Raw genomic sequence first — 12,796 nt, 5'->3', positions numbered from 1 at the left:
CCTGTACAACTGCAGCAAGACCTCCCTGCTCCTATACTCAAATCCCTTAGCTATGAAGCCAACATACCATTTGCCTTCTGCACCGTCTGCTGTACCTGCATGCCAGCTTTCAATGACTCTCGTTGCACCTCCCCTTTTCCTAATCTGCCGCCATTCAGATAATATTCTGCCTTTGTGTTTTTGTCCCCAAAGTGGATAACCTCACATTTATCCACATTATACTGCATCTGCCATGCATTTGCCCACTCACCTAACCTGTCCAAGTCACCCTGCAGCCTTTTAAACGTCCTCCTCACAGCTCACACCACCACCCAGTTTAGTGTCATCTGCAAACTTGGAGATAGTACACTCAATTCCTTCATCTAAATCATTAATGTATATTGTAAAGAGCTGGTGTCCCAGCACTGAGCCCTGCGGCACCCCACTAGTCACTGCCTGCCATTCTGAAAAGGACCCGTTTATCCCCGACTCTCTGCTTCCTGTCTGCCAACCAGTTCTCTATCCACGTCAGTACATTACCCCCAATACCATGTGCTTTGATTTTGCACACCAATCTCTTGTGTGGGACCTTGTCAAAAGCCTTTTTCAAAGTCCAAATACACCACATCCACTGGTTCTCCCTTGTCCACTCTACTAGTTACATCCTCAAAAAATTCCAGAAGATTTGTCAAGCATGATTTCCCTTTCATAAATCCATGCTGACTTGGACCGATCCTGTCACTGCTTTCCACTGCGATTCTGAGCTGCTTTTTCATCTTTAATAACTGATTCCAACATTTTCCCCACTACTGATGTCAGGCTAACCGGTTTATAATGACCCGTTTTCTCCTCTTTTAAACAGTGGTGTTACATTAGCTACCCTCCAGTCCATAGGAACTGATCCAGAGTTGATAGACTGTTGGAAAATGATCACCAATGCATCCGCTATTTCTATGGCCACTTCCTTAAGTACTCTGGGATGTAGACTATCAGGCCCCATCAATCCCATCAATTTCCCAAACACAATTTCCCACTTTATAAGGATATCCTTCAGTTCCTCCTTCTCACTAGACCTTCGGTCCCCTAGTATTTCCGAAAGGTTATTTGTGTCTTCCTTTGTGAAAACAGAACCAAAGTATTTGTTTAACTGGTCCGCCATTTCTTTGTTCCCCATTATAAATTCACTTGAATCTGACTGCAAGGGACCTACGTTTGTTTTCACTAATCTTTTTCTCTTCACATATCTATAGAAGCTTTTGCAGTCAGTTTTTATGTTCCCAGCAAGCTTCCTCTCATACTCTATTTTCCCCCTCCTAATTAAACCCTTTGTCGTCCTCTGCTGTATTACAAAATTCTCCCAATCCTCAGGTTTGCTGCTTTTTCTGGCCAATTTATATGCCTCTTCCTTGAATTTAACACTATCCTTAATTTCCCTGGTTAGCCACGGTTGAGCCACCTTCCCCTTTTTATTTTTACTCCAGACAGGGATGTACAATTGTTGAAGTTCATCCATGTGATCTTTAAATCTTTGCCATTGCCTATCCACCGTCAACCCTTTAAGTATCATTCCGCAGTCTATTCTAGCCAATTCACTCTCATATCATTGAAGTTACCTTTCCCCAGGTTCAGGACCCTAGTCTCTGAATTAACTTTGTCACTCTCCATCTTAATGAAGAATTCTACCATATTATGGTCACTCTTCCCCAAGGGGCCTCGCACAATAAGATTGTTAATTAGTCCTTTCTCATTACACATCATCCAATCTAGGATGGCCTGCCCTCTAGTTGGTTCCTTGACATATTGGTCTAGAAAACCATCCCTAATACACTCCAGGAAATCCTCCTCCACCGCATTGCTACCAGTTTGGTTAGTCCAGTCAATATGTAGATTAAAGTCGCCCATGATAACTGCTGTACCTTTATTGCCGCATCCCTAATTTCTTGTTTGATGCTATCCCCATCTTCATTACTACTGTTTGGTGGTCTGTACACAACTCCCACCAGCGTTTTCTTCCCTTTGGTATTCTGTAGCTCCACCCATACAGATTCCACATCATCCAAGCTAATGTCCTTCCTTACTATTGCATTAATTTCCTCTTTAACCAGCACGCCACAGCACCTCCTTTTTCCTTTCTGTCTATCCTTCCTAAATGTTGAATACCCCTGGATGTTGAGTTCCCAGCCTGGAGCCATGTCTCCGTGATGCCAATTACATCATATTCGTTAACTGCTATCTGCGCAGTTAATTCGTCCACCTTATTCCGGAAGGGACTGGCACCTCAATGGGTGGTACCTGCACCTCCTCCAGAGTGAGTACAACAGTGGGGGCTTCATCCATCTGATCTCCTTCCCCCTCATCCCCATGCTCTTGGTCTGGAAAGTGAGATTGGAAGATGTTCTCCTCTTCAGGTCCATGTATGATTGATTCATCATCTGTATCAGCTTCAGCCTCGTCAGGGATGGCCTCAAGTTCTGCAAAATATATCAGAGCAGACAAATGGTTCGCAGCAAAGGAGGGGACAGGGTGGCATGAGTAGGCTCACGCAGCGCAGGCAACGGGCTCATTTGAAGGACCACGATGAATGATAGCAAATTGCATGAACCGAAGCATGGCTATCCTGTGCAGTACTTAACATTTGGCAAAGCCAGACTGTAGAATTTGCATGACTTACCCTCTCCCAGCTTGTGGGTGTGGGCCCAGCTTTTGCAGTGGTGGTTGATTTTCTCCAGGTAGGACCCATCAAAGCAGCAACCCTCCCTTCCTAAGGGTGTCGGTAGCTGCAGATTTGCTGGGCCTCCTCCTGTTCGAGTTCTTTCTCGTTTGTTGTGTGCCACCTTACTCTGTAAAGATGAAAATATAACTTTTTAGAGGGTGCCTTCTGCTGGGTGGGACATATGCAGCTGGTCACATTTACAATTGCAATTCCATTGAATAAATGAAAATATTACTTGTACTAACTACTTGACCAAGGTCCTGCCACTTATTTTTGCACTGGCCTCCAGACCTTGGGGTGGTTACCATTTCACTGTAATCTTCTGCAAGTTGGTTCCAGCGATTCTTCTTTTTTTTTGGTGGAATTTTTATGTGACCTCTGCTGGTGTCCAGCTCGTGCCATCTGCCCTCAGTCACAGTAACTAGTGCCTCCACTTCATGCTATAAAATTCTTGGTCCTTGCGCCGCGTTGCATCTTGTATTGGAGCTCCGATTTTTCGAATGAGAATTAACGTTCCCACACACAACTCTCTTTAAAAATGGCCGAATGCAGACTGGGAGGTGTACTGCGCATGCGCGCCCATAGGAATCACGTCAAAAACGTCCCTTTTTTTTCGCGTGTGTACAGAAGAGGGCGCATCGTTTTTTTTGGCGCAGACATTAGGCTCCACACCCTCCCCCCCCTCCCCCCCCCCCCCCCCGAAGCTACAGGCTAGGCTGCGCAGCGCCAATTTCAAAAAATAGAACGGGGAATCTTGCTACTTTTTTTTGAAGTTGTCGGGGCCAAGAAAAACGGCAAAAAACAGCATTGGGGAAAATTGAGCCCATAGAAACTTGCATAAATAAATTTGGCTGGCACATCCCTTTTTTGGGTAGCTAAACGCTTCTGATTGCCATGGCAACTAGCCTAGTTTCTTCTTGGACTTCATGGTTAATATTGAGTTTAAAAAGTGTTGCATTGCCTTGGGAGAGATAACCCTTTGAAAGCTGAATCCAATCATTACAGCAATGTCAGATTTTAATATCCTATATGGCAATGCTACAGCTGGTAACCTCATTCTGAAAAAGCATTATTGCCTGTGATAATGACAAATATTTTACAATATTTGAATTCCCAGCTTTGAAATTAAGTGTTGTATTTTTTTTTACCAGGTATGGATTCTGTTCTGTCAACTCTCAACATTCAAGCATCAGGTCACCCCTCTGGATCATTGCCTCCACAGCCTCACATTGTGCAGACTATGTCAACCAATCGGCAGATAGCCCCAGCCAATCTCCAGCAACACCAACTGCAGGGGGGACGTCCTCCATTTAATCCGGCTCAAATTTCCATAGCTGCCACATGGAATCAAGTCCCAGCCGCAACAATCCAACCACCCTCCACCCAGGGGGCCTTGGGAACTTTGGCAAACCAGATCTGGAAGAAGGCTCCTATGCCTGGACAGATGCAGCCGCAGCAACTCCAGGCCAGGCCGTCCCTGGCGACTGTGCAGACCCCTGCTCATCCTCCCCCTCCATACCCATTCGGAAGCCAACAAACATCGCAAGGCCATCAAACCTTTACTCAGCCTTGCAACTCGCCGCAGTTTGCGTCACCGCCCCCCAAGAGCCATCAGGGAGGACCTTCTCGAGTTCCTACCCCCTTGCAGCAGCCTCACCTAACCAACAAGTCTCCGGCTTCATCTCCTTCCTCTTTCCAACAAAGCTCCCCTTCATCTTCGCCCACGGTGAACCAGCCACAGCAGCATATAGGACCCCGGACGCCCCAGAGCAGCTCCCTCCCTCAGACGTTTCAGCCAGCCGTGTGCCAGAGTTCTCCAAGTCGAGGTCCTATAGTTCAGCAAGGAAGCCTGCCTGCTGGGTTTATGATGCAAGGAAATCAGGTGGCACAGGGTTCCCATTCTGCTATAGGAAGTAAGTATCGCAACATTAAAAAATTAAACTTGTTAGTGAGGAATATAATGATTTTTTATTTTTATTGGGATCATACGGGTACGGTAGCATTGTGGTTATGTTACAGGACTAGTAATCCAGAGGCCTGGACTAATATTCCAGAGACGTGAGTTCAAATCCCACCATGGCACCTAGGGAATTTAAATTCCGTTAATTATAAATAACTCTGGATTAAAAAGCTAGTATCAGTAATGGTGACCATGAAACTACCAGATTGTCTTAAAAATCCAACTGGTTCATTAATGTCCTTTTAGGGAAGGTAATCTGCCGTCCTTATCTGGTCTGGCCTATATGTGACTCCAGACTCTTAACTGCCCTCTGAAATGGCCTTGCAAGCTACTTGCCAGTATTAAAAACCGCTACAAAAAACTATAATCCACATGGACTGCAGTGCTTCAAGAAGCCGGCTCACCACTTTCTTGAGAGCAATTAGGGATGAAAATAAATGGCGGCCTTGCTACAGTGCCCACATCCCGAGAATGAATTTTTTTTAAAGTACAATCCTTATAGTAGATCAAAAGCTGAGGAAGAAGTGTAATGACATCAGTAGTAGGGAAAATGCTAAACGTCTATTATTGGGGACGTGGGAGCAGGGCACTTAACAAATCATAATATAATTGGGCAGAGTCGACACGGATTTATGAAGGGGAAATCGTCTTTGACAAATCTGTTCGATTTTTTGAGGTTATAACGAGCAGGGGGGGCCAGTGGATGTAGTGTATGTGGATTTAAAAAAAACACTTGATAATGTGCCATATGAGGTTATTGCACAAAACTAGGGCTCATAGGATTGGGGGTAATATATTAGCATGGATAGAGGATTGGTTAAGGGACAGAAAACAGAGTAGGAATAAACGGGTCATTTTCAGGTCGGTACGCTGTGACTAGCGGAATGCCGCAAGGATTAGTGCTTGGACCTCAGCTATTTACAATCTATATCAATGACTTAGAGGAGGAGACCAAGTGTGATGAATCCAAGTTTGCTGACGATACAAAGCTAGGTGAGAAAGTAAGCTGTGCAGAGGATGCAAAGGGATATAAACAGGCTAAGTGAGTGGACAAAAACTTGGCAGATGGAGTATAATGTGGAGAAATGTGAAGTTATCCTTATTGGTAGAAAAAATAAAAGAGCAGAATATTTTTTAGAAGGTGAGAGACTGGGAAATGTTGGTATTTACAGGGACCTGGATGTCCTTGCACACGATTCACAGAAAGTTAACATACAGGCACAGCAAGCAATTAGGAAGGCAAATGGTGTGTTAGCCTTTATTATAAATGGATTGGAGTATAAGAGTAAAGAAGTCTTACTCCAATTATATAGGGCCTTGCTTAGACCACACCTGGGGCCGTATTTTGGGCTTTCGGGTTTTTTTAGGCGAAAATGTTAGGTGATACGTGAAACTTGACGTTTTCGCTGCGCTTTTGTTTTTAGGCCAGTCTTTCGGGTTTTACATCTGCACATCAGTAATGGGGGGGCATTGCACGAGGATTCACGGCGCAAAAATGGAAGTTTCGTCAAATTTAGTCCGGGGCCGGGAGTGCTGTGATCGAGACCTTGGGCGGGGCGGGGGGTAGAATTGCAAAAAAAACATTCACGAAACCCTTAGCTAGCAAATCACTGAAAAAGAATTTAAAAAAAAAAAGAAAAACTTTAACTTAACCTTTTTTGCAGGTTTTTATATTTACCGCTGCTGGTAGGGGTCGGGAGAGTGCCGAAAGTACAACGGTAACGCAATCCGCGTTGTTACACGTCGGCGCATCTCTCCCCAGTGGTACTTGAAAGTGCCGCCGCAAACAGGTACCCGCGGATCCCACCCGGGCTTTGCAGCCGGGTTTTCGCCACAGAGGGTCAAATCATAGCGAAAACTTGACGGAAATCCGGCCCTAGGAGTACTGTGTACAGTCTTGGTCTTCTTACCTAAGGAAGGATATACTTGCCTTAGTGGCAGTGCAGAAAAGGTTCACCAGATTCATGGGATGAATGGATTTGTCTTACGAGGAGAGCTGGAGTTGACTAGGCCTATATTGCCTTGAGTTTAGAAGAATGAGAGGTGATCTCATTGAAACATATAAAATTCTTAAGGGGCTTGACAAGGTCGATGCTGGGAGGATGTTTCCCTTGGCTGGACAGTCTAAAACGAGGGGTCACAGTTCAGAATAAGAGGTTGGCCATTTAGGACTGAGATGAGAAGAAATTTCTGTACTCAAAGGGTTGTGAATCTTTGGAATTTTCTACCCCAGAGGACTATGGATGCTCAATTGGTGAGTATATTTGAGACAGAGATTGATAGATTTTTGGATTCTAAGGGACTCGGGATTTGAGGATAGTGTGGGAAGGTGGAGTTGAGGCAGAAGATCAGCCATGATCTTATTGAATGGCGAGCAGGCTCGAGGGGCTGAAAGGCCTACTCCTGCTCCTTTTTCTTATGTTCTTGTGCAGGGGATGGCACTATTTGAAGAGCAGGGGAGTGCTTCCTGGTGTCTCGGCCAATATTTATCCCTCAACCAACATCAATAAAATAGACGACCTGGTCAATTGTTTCATTGCTCTTTGTGGGATCTTGCCGTGTGCAAATTGTCTGTCGCGTTTGTGACTTAAGTGACTACACTTCAAAAGTGCTTCTTTGGCTGTAAAGCGCTTTGGGACATCCCAAGGTCATGAAATGCACTGCCTAAATCCAAGTTCTTTTCTTTACTTCCAGGACTATTTTCAGAATTGGAATTGAATTAGCAATTACACTGAAATGAAAACTCACGACTATCACTCTTTCTCTTAGGCATGCCAAAGCGTCTCCCACCAACCTTCCCTCCAGGCCAGCCTAATCAGAACTTCACTCAAGCACAGATAAACCAAGCTGTTGCATCTGCCACCTCGATGAACAGTGGAATTCTACAGGTGCCGGCCAACCAGAATGTGCAACATACAGGTTGGTTCCCCCCCCCCCCCCAAAAAAAAAAAATCAAGTTCGATTAGTGTTTGAGCATCGTTCAGGGAGAGAATTGGGTGGGAGATAAATATCTAAATCCCACTTTATTTTTTTTTAAAAATAGTGCGTGTAGGATTGTTCTAATGATCAATATTCCCGTTAAGCTGCATGGCTGCACAGCAGTCTGCAGGTCCCATGCAGGCTGGTCACTGGCTTTTCAATTGAAAAACTGCATGTGAGGAAATTTGAATGGGCCGTGCAACCTGTTAAAGGGGCCCCGCAGCCCATTGAAGTGGCCACGCACCCAAAAAGATTGAAGGGAACGTTGCTTATAATCCACCACATTGTTGAAATGCGCAGGAGTGAGTCACTTGGTAATTATTAATCAGCTGCTGTAATGCACAGAATTGATTTTTGTGTATGTTCTGATTGCTGTCTAAATTATTAAATGAAAAAATGCAGGATTAGTTTGGCAAGAAGTTCACAGCATTTTGTCTTTTGTTTCCAGGTGGTCCAAATAACGCTGCTTCCCAAAATCCCATGAATGTACAGTCTCACGGGCCACCTAATGTGATGCAAGCAAACCTCCTTGGACTTCACGGAAACATGAACAATCAGCAATCGGTCAGTACTCCTCAAGTGAACATGGGTAACATGCAAGGGCAGCAGGGCCCTCAGTCGCAGTTTATTGGGATGCATCAACAAATCGCACCTTCACAGGGCCAGATGATGAACATTCAATCTCAAGGTCTACATTCGTCAAACCAGATGATTATTTCTCGTCCCCAGCTCATCCAAAACCAAATGATGGCGGCGTCCCAAGGTCATAATATCGTTCCATCTGGACAGCGGATGGCTCCACCCAAGCAGTTGCATTCACAACAGGGTCAGCAAATAATGACTACTCATGGCCAATTAATAGGACCTCAGGGTCAAGTCATATTACAGCAAAGCCAGATGATGGGGCTTCCTGAACAGATTGTTGTCAGTCAGGTGCAGGGAAACAAACAAGGGTTCAATAATCCGAACCAGCAAAATGTAATCGTGGGGCCAGGTCAGATGATGAGGGGACCTGCCACAAACTCGCAAGGTAATATGGTTCAATTTTCTACTCAGATGATCCAGCAGAATTCTCTGAATGGGAATCCTTCTCAAGGGATTGGAATGCAGGGACAAGTGCTTCGACCTTCTGTACCTCATTCAGCTCAGCAGCACGGTGACCTTGCAACATCAGCCAATGATGCCAATCTAACACAGATGCTGCCTGACCTACAAATGCAGCAAAGTGCAGTTGCTTCTCATATGCAGACCATGCAGGTAGGGAACTCTTCTGGGCCCCATTTTTCAGGGCACGGCATGCCCTTCAGTGCTCCTTACAGCGCCACTGCAGGTGGGAGTCAGATGTCACTGGCCGCCGCCTCTGGTTTTCCGAACAATAAAGACGTCACTCTGACCAGTCCGTTGCTCGTCAACCTGCTGCAGAGTGATATCACCTCCGCGCAGTTTGCTATGACCAACAAGCAGAACAACCAGAATGCCAACAAACCCAAGAAGAAAAAACCCTCGCGATCGCAGAAGAAAAAGAACAGCGGAGCTCAGCAGCCGGAAGAGCAAACGCAGCATGTGTAAGTTTAAAACAAAACAAATTGTGTTCTTCCCTGGAGCACCCTAGACCGTCTTGTGGAAGCTTTGCGTGCCTGTGGTAGATGTTTTGGCTGGTGATATTGCAAGTTGCTGGGAATCCAAGGGACACCCTTTACTGGTGAAGTGTTTGAAATACACACCCTCTTCTTGTTGCATTTTAACTCGGTTGTGTTAGTAATGGTTTTCTTTATTTTCCTTTTCCTGTCAATTTTCTCCCCTGCCTTCCCCCACCCTCCGAAAACATTGCCCCTTTTTGCAGGGATATAGCTCCACAGGTGCCAAGAGTCTTCTGGCCATTCCTCATGCGTGAGCCAAGACAGTGAGTATCGACAAGCTATTCTACAGTGGAGGGGCGGGAGGCGGGTGGAAAGCAAGCCCAATCCTGTCCTTGCCCAATGTCCATGTGCATTTCAACAAGGGTTGCAGGATAGCCATCCAGAGCAGAAACGCTGCCCCATTCTCTCCAGTTAACCTGGGTACAGAGGCCAATTGTAGCAGCTTGTTGCTCCCTTCCTGCCAACTTGGCTGGGGTCAGCTAACATAGCACAGATAAGGGATGAAACCTAGGACCTTCCAGATCTCCAAGGCCCAGGCAGTCACTGGCTTAACGAGCTGACTCATTGAGGAAAGTACACTTTCTCTTTTTAATCAACCTGGATTATGATTCGGCCCACTCCTCCGTTCTGGTGAGAATACAGATGTAAATTGAAGTACTTGGGGACAGAAATTCAGGTGCACCAGAAAGCTGGCGCACCTATGAGTTTTTAACTGGTATTCATCGCTGGAATTCTTGGTGCACTTCCATTTTCAGGGGAGAGATGCGATCGTTTTTTTTAACTTTGGCCACGGGGTCACCCAGGGAGAGTTTAGGCCGGGCCAGTGGCCTGGCTCCCAAGAGGGGGTGCCAGGCTGCCCGTTGGTGGCCCGGCCGAACCTGGGGCCAGTATTTTGCCGGTTGGCCGGCAAAAATTCTTACATTGCGGCCACGGCAGTGGGCCCTCCCCTTTAAGGACGGCTGCGCTGCCGGGCCTCACTCAGTTCGGAGATGCTGCACTGGCAGAAAAACCTGCCGGGGGCACCGCGGGGCGGGGGATTGAGGGATTCGGCTGAAAATGGTTGGTAAGTGTTTTTTTTTTATTCCTTTTAAATTGGCGGTGCAACTACTTGGGCGGAATGAGATCCAGGCCGAAGAAATCCCCGACCTGAATATAGGTCGGGTCGGCCTGTTGACCTCAAAGCAGCGGTCTTTGATTTTTAGGAATGGCCACCGAAAACGGGCATTAACAGGTCTCTGAGACCCTGAATTTTGGCCCCTTGGTGTCCATGTAAGGATGCAGTTGAACTCAACTGTATCATTCATCTATCTTTAGCACCCAATGTTAAACTGAGTAAAACCGTCTCAATAATATTCTTCAGCTGCAACCTCAGAAGAGAATCCCTAACTACATCAATGTGAAATGTTCATATTCTACTCCAGCTATCCTGATGATACCATGAGAAGATGTTATTAAAGTGCAGATTTACTTCAAATTATAGGTCATTTGTTTGCTGTGAGCCGGACTAATACTTAGGCCGTTCTTTTTTTACTTTGTACCTCAGCAGCTGTCACAGAGGAACAACACTCGGGAGTAGATTGGTTCTATTGCTTCTGAACATAAGAAATAGGAGCAGGAGTAGGTCATATGGCCCCTCGAGCCTGCTCCGCCATTCAGTCAGATCATGGTTGATCTGATCATGGACTCAGCTCCACTTCCCCGCCCGCTCCCCAGAACCCCTATCCCCTTATCGTTTAAGAAACTGTCTATTTCTATCTTAAATTTATTCAATGTCCCAGCTTCCACAGCTCTGAGGCAGCGAATTCCACAGATTAACAACCCTCTGAGAGAAGAAATTTCTCCTCCTCTCTGTTTTAAATGGGTGGCCCTTTATTCTATAATCATGCCCTCTAGTTCTAGTCTTCCCCCATCAGTGAAAACATCCTCTCTGCATCCACCTTGTCAAGGCCCCTTATAATCTTATATGTTTCGATAAGATCACCTCTCATTCTTCTGAATTCCAATGAGTAGAGGCCCAACCTACTCAACCTTTCCTCATAAGCCAACCCCTCATCCCCGGAATCAACCTAGTGGTGTCATTTAATTCCCCATTTCATACATTTGAGCTTTTCTTGCCTTGTCTGGGATTATTCATTGGCAAAATTTTGGTAGGAAGAATTAAATCCTTTGCTAGAAAGTGCCTAATTTTTGTAGCTTATCAATTTTGAAGAATAAGCTTCCATTTCACAATCTCGGAATGTCCTAAAACACTTCACGACCAATGAAGTATTTTTGAAGTGTAGTCACTGTTGTAATAGAGGAAAATATGGCAGCCAATTTGTGCACAGCAAGGTTCCAAAAACAACAATGAGCTAAATGATCAGATAATCTGTTTTAGTTGTGTTGATTGAGAGGTGAAGTTGGCCAGGACATGGAGAACTCCCCTTTGAAACGTTTCACTGTGCTGAAGTGTTAGCCTAGATTATTTGCTCGAATCTCTAGAGTAGGGCTGGAATCCACAATCCTGTAACTCGGACGAGCGTGCTACCGTTGAGCCAAGTCTGATACCTGTTTTTATGTTTCTTTAAATCTGTTTTTACATCTCAAGATGGTAAGTGATTTGCAGTGAGGTTGTCGACATCTCTGTTGAGCTGACTGTGTTAATGGAACGACAATGATTGTTCTCCAGTTTTCCCTTCATCTTTTTGGGGGAAATGACTGACTTCTGCTCTCTGCTTCATTCTCACTAAGCTTGTTTAGCTTATTGACCAATATTCTGTGGGAAAGGTCACAAGCCATTCTGCTTTTAATGTGTAATACACTTGTGTGATGCTTGTAATTTGCCACCTCATTGCTCCTACCTTTAATAACGGACTTGAAACTGTCAGTGCTGGGTTTTTTTTACAGTTCAAGATATTTCCTCCTTTACCATGCTCCTTAAAACCTACCTCTTTGGTCATCTGCCCAAATATCTCTTTATGTGGCTCAATGTCAAATTTTCTTTGATAATGTGCCTGTGAAACATTTTACTACGTTGAAGACGCTATATAAATACAAGTTGTTGTTATCTCCTGGATGTTTTGCAAGGACAGAATCAAGAATTGTATTGTTGAATTTTTTTTGGGTAGGGAGGGGGTTCAAGTGGTTAATTGCACATTTACCCAACATTACACTTTATTAAATGCTTGTAATATCACTGCCATCTTCAGGCTAGTTAATTGTGTCTTTCTGATGCTTTCAATAATTTTCCATTTTTCAACTTTTGCAATCTATACTTCAGATCCCTTTTTATCATTGTCCATCCAGATTGGTCTTTTTCAGTTGAAAGAATATTGTGTATGCCCAAGTTATATGGGCGGTCTCTATTTGGGCCATTTGTCAGTATTCAGATTTCAAAGTCAGTGCAGCCATCTCCAGCCAAACGTCCCTGCTCTGCAGATTAATGTTTAACGTGTGTGCATCTTATGTGTCTCCCACACGTAGCGGAACAAGAGGAGTTGTGACTCATATATTTCTGTGAAGCAGTCTTGGAAAATGGCAGCTGAG

The 12,796-nt window shown here is 45.0% G+C and overlaps 1 protein-coding gene across 11 annotated transcripts in view; it reads left to right on the top strand.

The window, feature by feature from the left end:
- The window catches only part of ncoa6 (nuclear receptor coactivator 6), an 86,549-nt gene that overhangs the window by 33,938 nt on the left and 39,815 nt on the right, over positions 1-12,796 (top strand). For 9 of the 11 annotated variants that reach the window (XM_070896313.1, XM_070896314.1, XM_070896310.1 and 6 more), the window contains 4 exons: positions 3,844-4,605; positions 7,422-7,571; positions 8,080-9,196; positions 9,475-9,534. In XM_070896313.1, coding sequence (XP_070752414.1) covers positions 3,846-4,605; positions 7,422-7,571; positions 8,080-9,196; positions 9,475-9,534 — 2,087 coding nt within the window. In that variant the 5' untranslated portion in view covers positions 3,844-3,845. The remainder of the gene's footprint in view (positions 1-3,843; positions 4,606-7,421; positions 7,572-8,079; positions 9,197-9,474; positions 9,535-12,796) is intronic. The other 2 variants (XM_070896308.1, XM_070896307.1) reach the window with 1 other exon arrangement.

The sequence above is a fragment of the Pristiophorus japonicus genome, chromosome 12, assembly GCF_044704955.1.
Source record: "Pristiophorus japonicus isolate sPriJap1 chromosome 12, sPriJap1.hap1, whole genome shotgun sequence".
Lineage (NCBI taxonomy): Eukaryota > Metazoa > Chordata > Chondrichthyes > Pristiophoridae > Pristiophorus > Pristiophorus japonicus.
The sequence above is the reverse complement of the archived record's forward strand: the minus strand, read 5'-3'. Positions and strand labels throughout refer to the sequence as shown.